Source organism: Rhagoletis zephyria, unplaced genomic scaffold (genome assembly GCF_001687245.7).
Source record: "Rhagoletis zephyria isolate East Lansing unplaced genomic scaffold, Rhagoletis_zephyria_1.1 Rzeph_scaffold_04087, whole genome shotgun sequence".
NCBI lineage: Eukaryota > Metazoa > Arthropoda > Insecta > Diptera > Tephritidae > Rhagoletis > Rhagoletis zephyria.
In genome coordinates, this window is record NW_016161170.1 from 1882 (window position 1) to 22201 (window position 20320).

Below are 20320 nucleotides of genomic sequence, written 5' to 3' on the forward strand. Positions count from 1 at the left end.
TGGCCAGCTATATGTGGTTCCTATGAGTACAAACAAAAACATGAATACGTACATACATGTACTATCCAACTACTTGCTATCTACCCTATTTGTTTTAGTTCCCCACCAACCGTTTGTCTGTTTGACTTATTTAAAGACAGCTTGACTGACTACAAGACTGACTTCCTGACAACTCGGTCATGTATACGTGTCTGCAAGAAACTTGAATACATTGTAATCTTGCGAGTACTCGCTTGTCTTACTATCGTGCCACGGCTAGATTTACATTTAATGACAGGATTTTCTTTTTATTTCGTTTTGGCAAATGTTAAGCGATTTTTGATTGGAAGGCGCTGACAAATTTAAAAACAAATTTGCAATTTCCGAACTGGGTTGAGCAAATAACGAAGTCTTCCATTTTATTTAAACGCATGCAGTTGGCATTTTGTCAACAAAGAAGATTTTCTTGTTGGTTATTGTCATCTGACTCATGCGAACTTAGATTTACGGCGCTTGCGATCTTCTTTGATTACATTTAAAGGACACAGAAATAGCGAGTACGCAGTTTTAATTTGTAATTATGCTACTTGCAAAACTTATATTGTACATTTTGTGAATCTAAAATCTTATAAATTAAGGACAAATAAAAATTAATTTTATGCTCGCACATTACTCCTAAACTACCATTCTGACACCTCACGTCACGTATGGATCAATATCATTGCATTGCCGCATCGCTTCTGCCTCTGCACCAACTGCACAAGCCATCAAAGAGTTTACCGCCGTCTCTTCTCCGGCCTTATAGATGTAACCATTTGCCTTATCAATGTGATTTCGTAGACGCAACATACTTGCTGTGCTACGCGCATTCAGCAGTTGGAATGATACCAATGCATAATCTTCCACCATCGAGCAAATGGCTTCATTTAACTTGCGATACTTTTTCATTGAGGGTGTGTCATCTAATGCCTCCAGCAGATATTTCAAGTCCAGCACATCTGTATAGAAGTCCAAATTAAATTGCAGCTTTGATTCATGTTTTCGCAACAAATCAGCCTTTGAGAGCACATTCACATGGGGTAAACCCATGCGTAGCATCATATTTAAAGCGAGCAGCAGCGTTGAGACGAATTTCGTCGGCTCTGAGCAGTAATGTGAATCGATAAGATTTACAGTCACCAAATGATAACTTTCCTTTTGCAGTCGCTCGAATATGGTGGCCATAGCGGTGTGATGTGTATAAAGCTCTACTTGTCCGGCACAGTCGAAAAGCAAGTAATTGCATGTTGCGGCAGCTTTGCGCAATTCGGGCAAGAACCAATCTTCCAAATGTGCCTCCAAGAACTCGGCGCAGTACATAAGCGCGCCATTGGGTCCTAGATGATACTGCTCCATCACATCTTCGACAGTTATGAGTTGCATTATATCGACTATTGGTGTGTATTCCATGTTCTCGTTAGCAGGGTCGAGATTGACCACGCCGACATCGCGGCCCAATTCTTTGTAGAAGTTGTATGCATGATGACAGTAAGTAGTTTTCCCAGAGCCAGGTGGACCAATGACCAGTTGACCATAACGTGGATTCACAAATTTTACAGAAGGTGTCTGCAACATGATTATTAACAAAATAAAAGGAAAAAAAATTACAATTGGTCCAAAACTGTAATCAAACCAGATTGTCAAAATCAGCTGTTGGGTTACTGTGAAGAAAAAGTGTCCCGAAAGTGAAATCAATTATAGGAAGCGACAGAAAGGTCTGCGAAAGTTGGATGAAAGCTTTTTGATGGCTTTAATAAAAACAAGATACACACAAACCTTCAATATTTTTAAGAGAAAGTCGTAATAAAAAATACTAGATGTTTGCACAAATTTTCCTTTTAATTTAGCATAATTGTTTTTGACAAGAATACTGTGCGCCATCTATCGACAGGTAGTGAATATGCCATGAGTGGCAGCTCTACATTTTTTTTAGTTTTCTGGTTTTTACATCAGGCAACTCTGGTACGCAGCAAAATTCATTCAGTCTTCGGCAACACTGCACTGTGGCAAGGCAGAAAAATTTAATTCGCTTTTGTTCGGTCTGATTTGGTGGTGTCAACTTTTTACTGAAAAAATAGCTTAAATACATTAGTTTTGTATCAAAAAAGCAGTTTTAGTTTATTTAAAGTGTACAAATTAGTACGGTGTTTGGTTTATTGAAATAGCAACAATGGCCCAACCACAAAAGCCAGCGTATCAAAACAGTGAGTTGGCCGGTCACCTTTTTGGGGAAAAAAAACTAAAAAATATACCAGTTGGATCAAGAGGATGTGGTGGGACTAGACGGCGGAAACAATCGCTGTTGACGTTGAAGCACTATATGTGCTTATATGGGCAAAATAAAAATGATTGCGCTTCTAGAGATAAAGCGGAAGCAGTGAATTACCTACATCGACATATATGTAGAAGCATAAATAGTAGACGCATTGCCGGCTTTTGCTGCAATGATATTCAGTCGCACACTTCCCCTAAGTAGTTAGCCCAAAGCGCAGGAGCTCTGTGCATGTAATAGCGATTACTTCTTGTGTGTATGTGTGTGTTTTTAACGCGCCACTTCCTGTTGAGCGCCCCCTGTTTGATTGTACATGCATAAAATTGCAAATAAATAATTAAAATTAAACCTAAAAAATAAAGAATAAGACAATAATATGTGTTCACTCCCATACAGAATTCATATACGCCACCCTGCCACGCACCCAACGCGGGCAACCCATTGTACTGGGCGGTGATCCTAAAGGAAAAAATTTCCTGTACACCAATGGAAATTCGGTGATTATCAGGAATATAGAGGTGAGTCATTCATTGTACAAATATCTAAATTTTATTAATATGCATTTTTTTATGTAGAACACATCAAAAATTATTGCTCTAGGGATTAATATCTACTACTAATTTTTCCCACTAGGGATTTATGGGCAGATGGTAAATGCACAAGCTCTATTCTATTCCCATGCCCATCTCAAATTTACTGCTCATGTTGTTGTTGTATTATTTATTTTTGGACTCTGGCAGCTGCATTCAAATGAAAATTTATTAAATGCTTCGCTGCCAAGCCGACAAACATTCCAACTTTGAATCCATTGGTGTTCCCAGTCTCATTTATTTATTTGTTTCGACTATTTTTAACCGCGTCTTCTCATCAGCAGTAATGTTGTGCATGCACAGGAGAAAGTGGTACGCTTTTTCGTAGATCGTTTTCTATATAATAGCCAGCATGCCAGAGAAGAACGGTGGATTTGATGGCAGCAAAGAATATTCAAATTGTAAAACAAATACATATTTTGGGGTGTAGCAACAAAACCCACGCATATTTTAAACAAATGTACGCCAAGAACGTCAATACACCAACGCAAGCAAATCTCCACCCCCACAGAATTTCTTTTATATTGAAAAACATATTTTCATGAGCATAGTGGTTTAATTAAAAAAGGGCATTACGTTTTTACATGATCCGCTAGTAAATATTTATTAAAATCTTAAAGTGGTTTTGCCTTTGCTTAAAAACAAAACATAGATTGTATGTACATATGTATATATGTATGTAGTTCATAACATAATTCTATGATGATAAGGGGCGAACAAAACAAATTTCTTTTGTATAAATTTTAAGTTTAGCTCATAAATGCATTGCGTAATCGATTTCTGCAGTGAAATTCTAACAATCGCTACGCTAAATTTTTGTCTTCGAAATTCTCTAAACGAAAAGCAGAGGGGCCACATGGAAAAGTAACAGATGTAATGTATAATCAGCCGAATCTGGCAATATGAAGGCCATATAACAAGATGTTGCATGTTGTTAGAAATAACTGCTATTCTTTTGGAGATTTTTAGCGATCAAAATTAGCAATAGCGAATGTTGGAATCCGGCTTCTGTTCTAATTCCACTATTAAAAATATTTATGAGTGTTCCCAAAAGCTCGAAAAACTGTAAAAGACGAGCTGTAAGTAGTTTTCATTACAATTTAAAATTGACAAACATTCTCAAGGATTTTTTAGTTAAAAATACCCTTAAAAAAATCATGGATTGTATTTTCAGGAAAATATTTTTTTAAATAAAAAAAGTATTTAGTTTACAACTCAGTTTAGACTAGTACTATGTACGTGATACCAATATATACATATGTTATCACAAAAATTTTTTATTTACATACTTATGTATTAGAAAGTCAAGGTGAGTTATACATATGTATTCCTTTTTAATATAATAGAAATTTTTTTTAATTCCATTATATCATAATATTTTACTTCCATTAAAATTTAAGTGATATGCAGTTATTATTTTCTCTTTTCATAATTTCACCAATTCCGCCATGCCGGCTGCCACCATTTCGCAAAATTTTGTCTGTTGGAACAACGTACGCATTGTCATCATTAATTTATCACCGCTAATTTTGTTTGCTTCGATACTTTTCTAAATCACACACTCTGTACAAAATATAACAACAACAACGCATACATATTTTGGCCTAAAATTAAAATGAAATGTGGCGATGGCTGCTGCTTGCGCACACCCAACCCGCCCAAACAACAAACCAAACAACAACCCATTGGTGTATACACACGAAAAATCGCCGGCCTGTACAATTCTATCAACCAACCGAATTTTCCACTACCTCGAAATTTTGATTTTTGTTGCCTTTGTGCTGTTGTGTTGCTTTTAATACATTCTCTTTGGTATTGCGGCTGACTATCTTGGCTATATGCACTGATTGTCGCTAACAGAATCCAGCCATTGCTGATGTCTACACAGAGCATTCGTGTGCCGTCAATGTGGCCAAATATTCGCCAAGTGGATTCTACATTGCCTCAGGCGGTAAGTACAAAAACATGCAGTGATTTCTATAATTTTTTCGTTGTCTTCTTTTTCAAATATGTATTTAAGTATTTAGTGCGCCGCATTAGTTAAGTATTGTTGCTTTTGTTGTTATAATGCACATTATGTGCACTAAAAATATCCATTAAATACCATTTGTATCACGCAGCATCACAGCTGCGTTTGAAAACATTAAACAAAGATAACTACGACAACGATTGTGAAGTGATGCAAGAAAAAAGTCCAGTTTTTATTAATGTGATTAACACTCGCTTGGTAATCTACAGGCTTTTATAATATTAGGTGGCGTATTTGTTGCTGTTTTGCACAAAGTTAGCGAGTTAACGACATATTTGGTATATACGGCTGTTTATATAATTATCTACACGTTTCATTCGAAATTTCGTGGTGATTCACGATTTTATTAATGCACATTGTTTCGTAAGAGAGATATCGCAAATGTTTGGTGACTAGTTGCCGTTTATTTGCATTATTTTGGTAAACTGCGGGATTTAGTTTTTTATGCCGAGTTTTTAAAGCGAGGGTATTTAAAGCAAAAAATAAAGTTACCAAACACAAAATTCAATATTTAGATATTTTATCATAAAATTACTTAGTAACTTAAAGAAAAAATTACTTAGTAACTTATAGAAAAAAATTACATAAGGACTAACAGAATGTTCAATTTGACCAAAATAGTAACAGGAATGATCCAGATTTATTCCTCGAAACTTTTTAAGTATTTTGTATTTTTTTAAATACTCATTTAACACAAAAAAAGGCTTGTTTGCCTTTTTTGTTTGTTTTGAAATTTTGATTTACTTAGACTGCATTTCTTTATTCATTCTGAACGTTTGGAATAAACTTTTTTGTTTACTTATTTTTTAGAACGTTCCGGAAGATATGTTAACGTATATTTCAAATTCGTTCTGTTTATTTCGGCTGTGAAATGGGATTATCTGGAATGTATAAAGAAACGCAGCCTTAGGTTTAAAATTAGAAAGGCGATGTCTATTAGGGGCATCCCAAAAAAATATTGAAATTTCGAACACTATAATTTCACTCGGAATATTCTTATTAAAAAGTGAATAATATTTCTCAACGGAAAAATTAAATTTATTTTTAACTTAAGTTTTAGAAAATTTTATGTTAATTTCAATTTTGTTGCCTCGGATAATCAGAATCGTTATGCATTTGACCAGCAATCGGGAACAACCTCATTATTCAGTACAACGATCAAACCCAATATCGTCCCGAAGCCGTCGGACCTATTTTTTTTAACATTCCTAATGCAATTTAATGCTTGTATGCTTTGTCTTTCTCATGATAACATGGCCTTAATCTGCTTTCCGTTATTTTTGCGTTTGGATTTTTTTCTTATTTATTTTGTGATGCAGCCGTTACGCTCTCCTAAACAGAGTTGCTACACAGTAGACGCTTTTGTTTTTAATCTTTTTTTTTCTTTTTTTTTTGCTGCAACGCCCAGTCAGTCAGCCTTCAAGCCTTTCTCTTTTCTATTTTAAAGTACATAATCAGTATTGCATTACTGCAGCTGTGCTAACGATTATTACTCGCCAAATTTTGTGTAGACCCGATTGTTGTTGTAGGATTGGGCGTGCTTTTTGCTACTTAAAAACAAGTGGTGCGTTTCTGTGTACCCTATTTTCATACACCAACATATCTATAAAGTGTTTTACATTTTAGCTCATATCTCATTATCTCTGCTGCAGACGCGTCCGCCCCTTTCCACTTGTTTGCCTTTTGTTTACTGTAACCTTACCATATTGCACATTATCACTGCTCAGCCAGCATAAAACGCTTGATAATTGTAAGCCGCAATCAGCACAGATGCTGGCGAGTGTTTTTAGTAAAAGCAAAATGAGTAGCAGCGTCACTTAGCCACTTAGGCGTCGCCGTTTTGAATCACAGTCGTCTACGCTTTGTAGCCACTATTCTTTTATTGCTAATGCTTACGGCTAGGTTGGTTATCTTTGTTGTATTTCAGCTGCTGGCACTTTGTTTTTTTGTTTCTCAATGATTCATTCGGTGTTTATGCTATATTTTTGTGTTGTTGGATGAAGTTACTACTCAGCCATTCAATGCTTTCAGTAGCTATTTTCATTTTTTATTGCAATTTTACAGTAAAATATTTAGTTAACACTTTTGTTAAACAAAATCACACGTATGCAGCCATTAAAGGCAACGTAGTTCGACTGCTGGTATACAGTCACAAGCGAACATGAACATCAATATAAGTCAGCGTGTAGTTTTAACGCTGTTTATGGCCTCAGAGGTATTAGTTAATGACCATTATATTATCTACTACACAGATAACTACATTCACAACGTCCGCTATTGGCTTCAGATTTGCTGTAGTTTTTTACCTTCCCTTTAAGTAGCATTTATGCAGCTTACAATGGGTGTGTCTTTACCTGCACATTTTCCCCTCGCTGGTGGCGTTAGGACAAAAACATATGAACTTGTGAAAATTCGCTAGCATTTGAGGGCTAATTAAATGCTAAATTTGTATATTTTACATTCTCGATTGCTTTGCATCGATAAGCAGGTTATCAATGGCACCGCTTGTGCTGCGATTGATAAAGACACACCAATAAATAGATAAATAAATATAATTTCAACTCTTTAAAACGCATATTACTAGAAAACAATTCTTCTTTCATCCTCCTTTCAGACGCCTCTGGCAAGATTCGGATCTGGGATACCGTGAACAAGGAGCATATATTGAAGAATGAATTTCAACCGATCGGCGGTCCGATTAAGGATATCGCATGGTCGGCAGACAATCAACGTATTGTCATTGTGGGCGAAGGACGCGAGCGTTTCGGACATGTTTTCATGACTGAAACCGGCACGTCCGTCGGTGAGATTAGCGGGCAATCGAAACCCATTAATTCATGCGATTTCCGGCCAGCGCGTCCCTTTCGTATTGTCACTGGTAAGTTAGAGTATACCAAAAAAAAAAGTTAAATCTTATTGGCTTCCCTTTTCCCCACACAGGTAGCGAAGATAACACCATCGGCGTCTTCGAAGGTCCACCATTCAAATTCAAAATGACCAAACAGGAGCATTCGCGCTTCGTTCAAGCCGTACGCTATTCGCCCGATGGTAAGTACTTTGCCTCGGCCGGTTTTGATGGCAAAGTCTTCCTTTACGATGGCGTTAGCTCGGAATTGGTTGGTGAAATTGGTAGCCCTGCGCATAAGGGTGGTGTTTATGCTGTAGCATGGAAGCCAGATAGCACACAGTTACTTACTTGCTCTGGTGATAAGACTTGCCGTTTGTGGAATGTGGAAACACGTGAGCTGATTAGTGAATTCGTTATGGGTACCACCGTCGATGATCAGCAAGTGTCTTGTCTATGGCAAGGTGCACATTTGATGACCGTATCATTGTCGGGTAACATTAGTTACTTGAATGTCGATGATCCAACGAAACCATTGCGCATCATTAAGGGCCACAATAAACCCATTACCGTGCTCGGGTTGAGCGACGATCGCAGCACCATCTACACTGGCAGTCATGATGGTGTGGTAACGAATTGGAATTCGGGTAGTGGCGTGAATGACCGCATCGGCGGCACGGGGCATGGCAATCAGGTGAATATAGAAAATATTGTTTTTGAAATTAGTTAAGAATCAGTTGTCAAGTTCCACTCTCATCATCCCAGACATCTGGAAGGTGGGGAGAGTGGTCCCACTGCTCAAACCGGGGAAACCTGCCAACAAATGAGATTCTTATCGTCCGATAACACTCCTTTCCCCGGTAGCGAAGACACTCGAGGCCTTGCTACTCCCGTACTTCACAAACCACTTGACCCCAGCGAAGCATCAGCATGGTTTCCGTAAAGTGCACAGTACAACAACAGCACTTAACGCCATAAACACTCAGATAACTCGTGGCCTTAACCGAAACCGTCCCTGTGAGAGAACGATTCTAGTAGCGTTGGACTTGTCAAAGGCGTTTGACACCTCTGCCATTCCACGCTACTAGAAGATATAGAGGCCTCCTCTCTCCCACAGAGGCTCAAACGGTGGTCGGCAAATTATCTGAGGGTCGACATTCGTCGGTAATGTTTACAGACAAAACGGTAACAGCGAAAAATAAAACAGGGGGTTCCTCAGGTGGTGTCTTTCCCCGCTACTGTTTAACTTTTACATTTCAAAATCTCCCTCAACCACCAGAGGGAGTCTCGATTGTCTCCTATGCCGACGATTGCTCGATCATGGCGACTGGGAGTGGAATTGATGACCTGTGTTCGAAAGTAAACGGCTATCTCTCCGAACTTTCTCGCTTCTTCACTGCAAAGTGTCTAGCCCTCTCCCCTACGAAATCCTCCGCGACCCTGTTCACAACCTGGACGAAGGAGGTCAGGCTACCGCTGGAGATTCACGTCGATGACACATTCCACGAATACAAAACTCGGAGTAACATTCGACAGCCTGCTCTCCTTCTCTGCGCACTCAACGCTATTGTCAATAAAGTACAGAGCCGCAACAAGGTCCTCAAGTCGCTAGCCAGCAGTACTTGGGGCAAAGACAAAGAAACGTTGCTGGCAACATACAAGGCAATAGGCCGGCCGGTTTTGAACTACGCAGCGCCAGTTTGGTCGCCAGGGACTAGTAGGACGCAGTGGACAAAGCTACAGACTGTACAGAACACCGCACTCAGGACAGCGACGGGATGCCTCCTAATGTCGCCTGAACACCATCTACACGGCCGAGGCGCAAATGCTCCCCGTAAAGGAGCACAATATAATGCTCTGCAAGCAGTTCCTGATCGGGAGCCACAGAAGTGGCCACCCAAGCAGACAGCTGCTTGCAGAGGAGCCCTCGCCTAGGCACGTCAGGAGGCATATATATGAACTGACAGACGAAGTCCAGAGGTTCATCAAGCAACCTCTGGACCCGACAGTACCGACAGGCCTGAACGGCATTCACTGGGACTCAGTCTCGAGTTATGTAGACTCTAGACCTGTGAATGCCGTTCTAGGCATACCACCCCCGGACATAGACGAGACGGAGCTTCATCTGCCTCGGGAGACCCGCACAACACTTGCACAACTTCGCTCCGGCTACTGCAGCAGGTTGACTCCTACCTGTGTAGGTTGAATGAGGATGTGCCGAATGAGTGTCCGGCATGCGGAGAAACCCCACATGACTCGAAACATCTCTTCGCATGCCCGGAAAATCCGACAACCCTAACGGCCTTGCCTGTGGACAAACCCCACAGAAGCTGCACGCTTCCTAGGGTTGCCGTTAGTGGAACTTGACGACAACGACTGAGATACCAACCGTCCTGGGTGGGGTTGTTGTAGCCGCTACAACAACAAAAACAACGATTTTCTCAGTACACTGTATTGTTATTTATAAAATAGCTTACAAAATTTGTCGGTTTTAGCAGTCCAAATAAAGGAGTTTTACAGTAAAAGCCCATATCTGAACAATCAGTTGTATGGGAGATATATGTTATAGCGACCCGATCTTTGTAAATTTCACTGTAAGTATTCTGTTAAGAATGAGTGAAAACGGTGCGAATTTTCATCTTCCTGGCTGCATAACTGGAGAAGTTATGGCAAAAAACCTCATTTGAATAATCAGTTGTATGGAGGCTATAGGTTATAGCGTCCGATCTTCGCCATTTTCACTGAAAGTAATCTTTTGATAATGAGTGACAGNTCATTTGAATAATCAGTTGTATGGAGGCTATAGGTTATAGCTCCCGATCTTCGCCATTTTCACTGAAAGTAATCTTTTGATAATGAGTGACAGCAGTGCGAAATTTCATGTTCCTAGCTACTTAAATAGAGGAGTAATAACGAAAAATCACATATCTGAACAATCAGTTGTATGGGAGCTATATGCTATAGTGGTCCGATTCTTCCGGTTCCGACAAATGATTAATGCATTATAAAACTACACCCACCTACCAAATTTCATCCGGATATCTCAAAAACTGAGAGACTAGTTTGCATACACACAGACGGACAGACAGACAGACGGACATGTTTAAATCGACTCAGCACGACGTTCTGATCATTTAAGTATACATTTTAATGGGTCTATCTCTTTTTTTCTGGTATTTACAAACATCGGACCAGAGTCATAATACCATTTCATGCCCATGAAAGGTATAAAAATCATCATTTTTAATACTGTTCTTTAAATTTATAATTCTCTCTACTTTACATTTAAGTTCTTATTTTTTCTTAAGTAAATCAATTAATCTTTCCACTTTTGCAGATCAACGGCATTGCTGCATGGGGCGATTACGTCTACACTTGCGGCATCGACGATAGCCTGCGTCAAATTAGCATCGAAGGCAACACTTACACCGATTATGTTGTCAAATTGAATTGCCAACCACGCGGTTTAGCCATTCTCCGGAATGAAAATATCATAGCTTTAGCTTGCNCTACACCCACCTACCAAATTTCATCCGAATATCTCAAAAACTGAGAGACTAGTTTGCATACACACAGACGGACAGACAGACAGACGGACATGTTTAAATCGACTCAGCACGACGTTCTGATCATTTAAGTATACATTTTAATGGGTCTATCTCTTTTTTTCTGGTATTTACAAACATCGGACCAGAGTCATAATACCATTTCATGCTCATGAAAGGTATAAAAATCATCATTTTTAATACTGTTCTTTAAATTTATAATTCTCTCTACTTTACATTTAAGTTCTTATTTTTTCTTAAGTAAATCAATTAATCTTTCCACTTTTGCAGATCAACGGCATTGCTGCATGGGGCGATTACGTCTACACTTGCGGCATCGACGATAGCCTGCGTCAAATTAGCATCGAAGGCAACACTTACACCGATTATGTTGTCAAATTGAATTGCCAACCACGCGGTTTAGCCATTCTCCGGAATGAAAATATCATAGCTTTAGCTTGCGTCAAGGAATTAACACTTGTGCAGGACAATAAGAAGGTATTATCGTTGCCCATCAAGTATGAGGCAAGCTCAATTTCTGCCAATCCCGAAACATTGGATGTAGCGGTAACTGGCGATGATCATAAGGTGCATGTCTACTCGCTGAAGGGTACCACGTTGGAAGAGAAGACCGAGCTGCAGCATTTGGGACCCGTCACCGATTGTGTGTATTCGCCCGATAATAAGTATTTGGTGGCATGTGATGCGAATCGCAAAGTCATACTATATGCTGTGGAGGAATATAAAGTGAGAAAATGAGAAAGCATTATAAATTATTGAAAATCTGTTAAAGTTATCTTGTATCTTCTAGCTGGCGCACAATAAGGAATGGGGCTTCCATAATGCGCGCGTCAATACGGTCGCCTGGTCACCTAATTCGCTTTTGGTTGCTAGTGGCTCATTGGATACGACTATCATTATTTGGTCTGTGACCAATCCGGCCAAGCATACCATAATTAAAAGTGCGTACTTTTTCGTAGTTTTTGAAATTAATTATTTAATTTGCATATCAATTTCTTTTCTCCTTTAGATGCACATCCACAATCACAAATTACGCGCTTAGTGTGGTTGGACAATAATACTGTGATCTCAACTGGTCAAGATTGCAACACCAAAGTATGGGAAGTCGAAACTATTTAAGTTCTAAACTTAAATGCGTTTGCAGCTCGAAAAGCGCAGAAAAATGCAACGACTACAATTAATTGATTATGACTAACCCTGCTCCAGCCGCCGCCTAGTTTCATAAACAGTATAATATATGTATACATATAGCAGTAGCAAGTCGTTTGTGGGCTCCAAAGATATTTATATACCTTAATTTTTATACGCTAACACAACGACGCCAAATAGTGCTGCCGTCGGTCCTTTAACGTCAACGACCCCACCGGCCATGTATGCGCTCATCTTCATCAACACAAATTAATGTAGTTACAAATTACTGCTTTAACAGCTGCCAACTAGATGCGTTTTCTTTTGTATTACTCTTTTCATGCCCCATCTTATTAAGTCCTACAGTGACAGACGTTTTAATGTCTAAAAATGTTTTAATCATCTCTGCTTTTTCGTAAAATTAACACTAACAACCCACTTATGTACTTCTTTGAAAAATATCTGAATAATGCATTTTATTTAATCAACTATAAGAGCAATGTTATGAAAGACACAAGTAGTTATTGTCCGCGCATCTATTTACATACAGTACTCTTGTATTTAAAATATAATTGTACCGTTATTTCGACTTACTAAATCCTTTTGCAGTCAAAAATATTGGCTGCATTGAAATGTTTGGCAATTTATAAAAACAAAACGATGTGTAGGCATTGACATGATACATAAATATGAAAAACAACTTTTATTTATCATATTTGTAATACACACATCAAAATTATTAGGGCTGTTCAGGATCTTGTGCATATGCTCTTGGATTTGCATGTTCGTTGCATTTGTAAATTCACAACAATAAAATGCACACGGTTGCCATGGCAGCAAGCAAAAAATTTGTAAATGCATTTCCAAGAGAAAAACCCAAGACTATATCCACATCCTGAACATCCCTATTTATTTGCATTCAACGAAAGAATAAATTGGAAATGAATTGATTTTGCGTAACATTTTGTATAATATTCTCGTGCATGCGTGCGAATATGTGAGAGCAAACTAAAATAAGAAAATATTTTTCAGAAAAAAACATAAATTTTTAGTGTTATTTATTTATTATAAATTTTTAATAAATGAGGTAAGTCTCTTTAGCCATGCCTTTACTTGACTCGGTGCGGTCCGCACAATTCTCGAGCGTCCACTCACGGGTTAAATCGACAAGTGAGTGTTGCCTGCTTTTAGGCTCGCAAGTTTACATATACAGGGTGATAGAAATGGCTATCGAAAAATTGTAGCGTCAGCGCTCGTTTTTTTGGAAGATAGAGGGTTACAAAAAATTCTTTAAAAAACATTATTTTTACGTAATTGTTTCTCAAAAATTTATATTCTTATTGTTTTACCACTGCTTTTCAATGAAATTCGCTTCATATATTTTTACTCTAAAATTCGTATATTTATTAAATAATTTTTATATAAAATTGAAAACATTAAATATATTATTGTCTTTTTGTGTGTGTTGTTTGTGTATAAAAGTCATCTTTTTTTGTATAAAAATGTGCCTTTTTAACTTACAGCCTAAATTACTACATTTAATTTTGAAAGATCTTGCTAATTGGCTAATGCTTGTATGTATGTATGTATGTATGATGTATAGTGAAAGTGCATCAGTGTATGTGTATTTAGTGTATTTGTTCATAAATGATCAGTGTCTTTCTAGATAACTGCACTTGCTATAACAATGACATTGTTGTTTTCTTTTAATTGTGTGTTAGTAAAATGTTTTTTTTTTATTTAAAGGAAATAATAAAATTGTTTAATCATATATTTTACAAAAATTTTAGTTTGCAAATATTTTTTTGTTTGCTTAGTACTGAGTGTACTAATTTTTTTACCAAAAAGTGTGCTTTACATTTTCTTAAAATAAGTTTAAAAGTTTTTTATTTCTTAATATTTTTGCTGTCATTTTTTTTCATAAATTACAAGAGTGTTTATAATATTCATTTGTTTTAAGAAGCCTCCAATATCAATTTAATCTGACACTAGCTTGGTACGTTAAAATATAAAACAACAGGGAGACTAGAATTTTTTCTTAAATGTTAAATAAAGAAGTTTATAATTAATGTCTTAAATACATTTATAGTTTTGGCGATTCAATTAGAAACGAAAAACATCTACCATACATTTTCTAATATTCTCACAGGAAATGCAACCATGCACTCTCTTAACTCCTCGCGTATGGCAGCACTGCTGCAACGTTCCGTTTTCCGCTTCCTTTCGTTGGCAAAAAGCGTTATACGTGTGAGTTGTGAAATTTGTAATTTCATCAAATAAAGTGTGCAAAAGTATCCTTTCGTGTATTATTTTGTGTGGAATAGCAAATAAATGTGCTGTGTAGCAAAGTGCAGCAAAATAAAGTGTTAATTATAGCACAGAAGCGATTTAACGAAGAAGGTGAGGTGCATGGCCGCCGACGGGTGGCATGAATTTTGCAAATATGGAAAACTATGAAACTAATGGCGCAGTTTTTTGTAGTCAGCGCGATTTCTTATATCAGTTCATCCTCGTAAAAAAACTATTGTTGTTGTAGGGGAGCCCACGATGCTAAACCGGGATTTACTCGAGTGTCATTTTGACCTATTGGATTTTTAAAGTTTATGTGATGGGAGGAAAAAAAGGTCATGTGATGTTTTTCCTTACAGCGGTGGGTGGAGCATCTACACGCTTCCAAAAATGTACAAAAAAAAAAACAGTTAAAAGGATTTACTCGAGCGCGTCAGATATTGATAGTGAATAAATCAAACGTGTTTCTGATGATGGAGATATGCTAATCAGCCGGTTTGCATGGTGGGCGGTGGCGTACGGAAAGGTAAAAATGGGTGACAAAAAAATTTACTCGAGCGCGTCAGATATTCACAAGGGATGTTAAAAGGGCCCGAATGAAGCCCTCATTCAATAATCTGACGATTCAGATGTGATGCAAGCACGTGGCGTCTTCTTGAAGATCCAGAAAAAAACGCCATTTGTATTTACTCGAGCGTGTCAGATTTTCATACAGAAGGTTCACCTCGTTGCCCTGGTCGTGCTGTTCCATAATCTGACGATTATCTGGAGGGGTTTTCTTAGTCTGACGGTAAAAAAAAAAATAATTTCGTTTCTGAGATGCACAGTCAACCAAACATATATTACTGTAAACACTTAATATTTTATCCGTGCAACTATTATACAGCGTGTCCGGTTCGACTTGGTCGTCAATTTCTTCTACATTTTCCCCATCTGTAACAAGAAATAATTGACAATATTTTTTGACATATTAAATGAAAAGTGTGTTATTCGAGAATTTACAAGGTATTATATCTGAACTTAATAGAATAGTCCAAAAAGTTTTTTGACAAGAATTTGATCCACACAACACCCAAAAACCATTTCCACTCATCATGAATCTCACAATTTAGTTAGTCCAAGTTCAAAGGTTATCCTCCTTATTCTAGAACCCGAATTTTCGTAATTCGTAATTCGTAACTACGCTACGAAAAACGAAAAATCCACATGCTGCAACCCTTGCGGAAACATATGCAGCATTGCCAGCTATCAGTTGTTTTACGAAGATAGCTGAAGGAAGGAAAACAAAGCGGAAAGGAATTAAAAAACGCTCATGAAGTGCTTATTTATAGTAAATTTGTTTGATTTTACATATTTTGAAGGAAACGGTGCATTCTATTGGTTTTTTCAATTATAGCAGCGGAGTAAGAGCGCGCTATGGGAATGATTGCACAAAGATATGCGGAGCTGTCGGGCATAGTAACCATGGGCGCGTCTGTCAGTTTCTGGTTGAACCACAAGCCAGAACTACTCCTATGCCTGAAGAACTGGTTCTCAATCCAGTTAATGCAATAACAGCTTCGTCCAAGCCATTGAAAACATGCACTATGTTAGGTCCACCACCTGTGGCACTTGCTTCTGCCTTCGGCCGCACTTAAGGATTATAACCCTTACTGAGTAGAATTCTCCTTTCTGTGTTGTCGGAGAAGAGGGGCTTGCGCACGTCAAAGATATACAACACTTCTTGTGCACATCACTCCGGCTACGCCATCCACATTTTTTTTTATTTATTATTTTTGCGCAGAACCCACGTCGAAATTTGCAAAAAGTACATAGTGAAAACCGAATTTATTAATAAGATAGTGCTCGGAAATTTGAAACATCTATTTTAAATAAAATTTTAATCCTTTGATTACACGTGATGTTAAAGTTTTTGGATTCGGATTATGCGTTTGGAGACAACAACCGAAAATCATTGTACAAATAACTAAAGCGGAGCCAAGTTTCTCGATAAGGGGCAACAAAGATTCTGTTTTACTCGTTTATATACAGCAAGGGATAAAAATATACAGAATTGTTTTCGTACAAAAAAGCAAAAAGCTTACTCACTCGATTTTAGGCATGCCGTTGTTACGAATTTCGAAAGTTCGAAAATACGATTTGGATTGCAGCATACTATTTCTACGATTCGTAGCAAAATCCGAATATGAAAGTGTTACAAAATAGGGGTGTATATTTCATGTAACACCACGAGTGCTTTGAGCGCCCATGATTGCAAGATGGCGGACGGAAAGGAGTAAGGGGACACACAGTCCATTGATACTATATAAAGAGTGAGCAAGAAGGGAGCGGAGTTCCAAATTTCTTCATGTATAAGTAAACTTAAGGTTGCTGAATTTAAAATTATCTAAAAAATGTGTATTTTTCTTACATACAAATTCTTATGTCTTGCGATTTTAGCTAAGAAATTAGTAAAATTCACATACATAAGTTAAAAAAGTAATTTTTGGCTATAATTGAAATAGAAATGAGAATATAATTTTAATCTAATACTCCTTCGATTTACGCTTATTCCAATCCTAATTCAAACTATTTTGAAACTGGGATTAAAGTAATCGTAATCGTAGACGCACTTAAACGGACCCCAATTCCTGCCAGCGCATCCGCCCAGACAGTTTATTAAGCACACCCAAGTTTGAGAGATCATTACCCGGAGCACCTCAAAAATACTTAACATCACTGCCTCTGGCCACAAAGCTGGATATCTGAATATTGAAAATAAATAGCAATTATCTATTAAAGTTATAATAAAAGTGTTTATTTACAAATTCACCTTCTCTTCTCGCAATTTCTAAGAGAAATAGAAGTTCACCACTCGGAGAATCGTCAAAGAATGTGAACCGGAGCTGCATTTCACGTAAAGTTACTAGCGTTTTCAGCATTTAACAGTTCATTATCATGTACGGTGAAATATAACAAGTTATACACTGAACTATGATAAGCTGTACAAGTATCTATAATAATAGACAATAATTTGCAATAATCTGTTTCATTTTGATTCTCTAAGTTCTACGTTCCGTTAAATTAAGTTAAGTTGCCATAATCAGGCGTTTACACAGTCATGACTTGTGCCACACTGCTATAGTATGGTTGTTACTCCCTTTCATACCACAGTAATTTTGTATACAACTTTGAATCAACAAAATTTATGCTCCTTCTCATTATCAATCCTGATCAGATTTTACTCCCGAGTAGTACTCAAAAAGGTTTATTACTCTATACCCCTCTAGTAGGCCAATTTTTTATGAGTTGAAAAATTCAGGAATGGGTGATTTTAGCACGTGAAATCCAAAAATGATGTCCATTTCGATCTGTGACAGTAACTTTTTCCTACAGGGGAGAAAAACCGTCTGGAGACGGGCTCGCCGATATACTTTGACGTATTTTCAGCTTTTTCTTACACAATGTTGACCTACGAACCGGCAATCCCGTCTGCAGACGGTCAAAAATGCAAACTGGGTTTTTATATGTCGGCAAGCCGGTCCGTAGACGGTCTGTGTTCGAAAGCAATTTTGTCCATTTCGATTGGGGACATAATTATAACACTTATATCAAAATAGGGTACTTTAACTACGAAATCCACCGAATTTTTTTATATCAAAAAATTGTTTAAAAGAAAAAATTTCTTTAATTACCAAATTACTAAATAGCAAGAAATAATTAATTTTAATCGTGTCTTTCACAATCCGTAATTCAACTGCCGATTAAAATAAAACGGATTGACATAACGGATTAAAATTTACTTCGCCGTAAGGGCACGATTTTTGTTTAAAGATCGTGCCTTACAAATATAGAAAAAATATTATTATAGGTACACTAAAAAGGTGTTTAGTTAACGACCGCCTGGAGGCGGTTCAGCCTACTAGAGGGATATACTGTGGTTCTATGTGGACCGACCTTTAAAGCGCAGTTAGTCAACGACGTAGCGTAAACGTAGGTTGACGTACGTAGGAGCATATCAAATTGAAAGCGCAGTTAGTCAACGACGTAGCGTAAACGTAGGTTGACGTACGTAGGAGCATATCAAATTGAAAGCGCAGTTAGTCAACGACGTAGCGTAAACGTAGGTTGACGTACGTAGGAGCATATCAAATTGAAAGCGCAGTTAGTCAACGACGTAGCGTAAGCGTATGTTGACGTACGTAGCAACATATCAAATTTACTGTTGATAGAGAGAGAGAAGCAACGGCACTGTCAACGCCATGCGGTGGTGAGTTTTCGTTAACACGCGAATTCCATAAGGTAGATCGTGTCTGCGTCAACCTACGTCGTTGACTGTTTGAGCTTTTAGCGAGAGTTTATTTGTGTTAATTCTCACATTTCACTCGCAACTGCTTTCATTTGCGAGCATTTGTTCCATTGGGTATACTTTCAGTCATATGATTGTGACAAATAATATGAACGGAAAACAGTAAACAACTCAAAAAATAACAAATCTCGTAAAAAAATCTGTAGTAGTTTTGAGAAGCAGCAGGTGCACGCGACAATCTTTGTTGACGGTTTTTGTTACTCCCACTTGTGGAAGCCGCCAGATTATATACTTCCCATTGCCCTTCAGCTGTTTGCTTCATAATAAAAAAAAAATTTACCGCGCTCGAGAATGTCAAGGTAACGTTTTTTTTTGCAAGTTTGCAACCCTCCCAATCCCTTGCGTCACGCTCAAATCGTCAGATTATTGAATTGCAGACTTTTCAGCATGTAATTAATTAACCCACCATTTCTTAATCTGATGCGCTCGAGTAAATCCACCTACCATTTTTTTTTTACTTTTCTGATGAGCTGTCCTATGCGCGCGGCTCAACACAGTTGGCTTAGATTTGGCAGAGGTACTCAACAGGATGCACTGTATCCCCCATATGTTAATCTGACGCGCTCGAGTAAATCCCCGAATCCCCTCTTGAGCTCTCCTACTTTATTCTATCGCATTTGTGCTTAAATTATATATGAAATTCAATATTAAATTTTTAAGACAATGACGGCTAAACTCGTTTTTAATGTGAAGGTGAATGTTAAAATAAGTTGGGTGAAATTTTAACTGCGGAAATTAGTCAAAAAGTGAAATAAAGACTGAATAAAGTTATCTATTAAATATTAAATTTACAATTAAAAAGTAATTGAAACAAAGAAAAAAATTAAAATGTTTCCACTAATTATCACAGCCGGGGCTAACGATGGGATCAATTGGTATGATAAAAATATCTAAAGCCCTATAACTAACAGTAGCTTAATGCTACTTTCAAAAGAAAAATGGGTGTTTATATAATAAAGCTGCTTCTGATTAAAAAAATAACAAATAAATATTGATACTAAAGAAAAAGTAGAAAATTGCTACTTAACCTAAAATGTATGCCGAAACTTTCTATCTTCCTACGCCTACGGCATATTCATTGGACTCCTCTCTGCGCCACCACCACCACAACCCAGAGTATTATTTTGATTACCGCCACTTTGATGTCTCGTACCTGGACTACTTACAGCTGGACTCGGCTCACGCTTTATATTGGCCAAAGCAGCTGCTGTGCTATCTTCGCCGACATTTGAAGC

General features: G+C 37.7%; 3 protein-coding genes across 3 annotated transcripts in view; 1 reads left to right on the plus strand and 2 right to left on the minus strand.

The window, feature by feature from the left end:
* Nucleotides 1-349: 349 nt before the first annotated feature.
* LOC108370247 (GPN-loop GTPase 2) lies at nt 350-1645 on the minus strand. Its single transcript, XM_017625547.1, has one exon. The coding sequence runs from the start codon at nt 1591-1593 to the stop codon at nt 676-678; it is 918 nt and encodes a 305-aa protein (XP_017481036.1). The 5' UTR covers nt 1594-1645; the 3' UTR covers nt 350-675.
* Nucleotides 1646-2014: 369 nt separating this feature from the next.
* Nucleotides 2015-13048, plus strand: flr (actin-interacting protein 1 flr). Its single transcript, XM_017625548.1, has 8 exons — nt 2015-2222; nt 2687-2808; nt 4741-4831; nt 7524-7787; nt 7850-8448; nt 11591-12046; nt 12111-12261; nt 12330-13048. Exons 1-8 carry the CDS (start codon nt 2189-2191, stop codon nt 12437-12439), a joined length of 1827 nt encoding a protein of 608 aa, XP_017481037.1. The 5' UTR covers nt 2015-2188; the 3' UTR covers nt 12440-13048.
* Nucleotides 13049-13367: 319 nt separating this feature from the next.
* Nucleotides 13368-20320, minus strand: part of LOC108370246 (uncharacterized) — a 20740-nt gene continuing 13787 nt past the window's right edge. Inside the window, exons 6-7 of the mRNA XM_017625546.1 lie at nt 15428-15521; nt 13368-13456 (exon numbers count right to left, since the gene is read on the minus strand). Coding sequence (XP_017481035.1) covers nt 13368-13456; nt 15428-15521 — 183 coding nt within the window. The remainder of the gene's footprint in view (nt 13457-15427; nt 15522-20320) is intronic.

Coding starts and splice junctions, on each gene's coding strand:
- LOC108370247 (XM_017625547.1), bottom strand. CDS start 1,593: ATGTTGCAGACACCTTCTGTAAAATTTGTGAATCCACGTTATGGTCAA.
- flr (XM_017625548.1), top strand. CDS start 2,189: ATGGCCCAACCACAAAAGCCAGCGTATCAAAACA. Junction 8,449..11,590: donor GCACGGGGCATGGCAATCAG/GTGAATATAGAA, acceptor CCACTTTTGCAG/ATCAACGGCATTGCTGCATG. Junction 12,047..12,110: donor ATGCTGTGGAGGAATATAAA/GTGAGAAAATGA, acceptor TGTATCTTCTAG/CTGGCGCACAATAAGGAATG.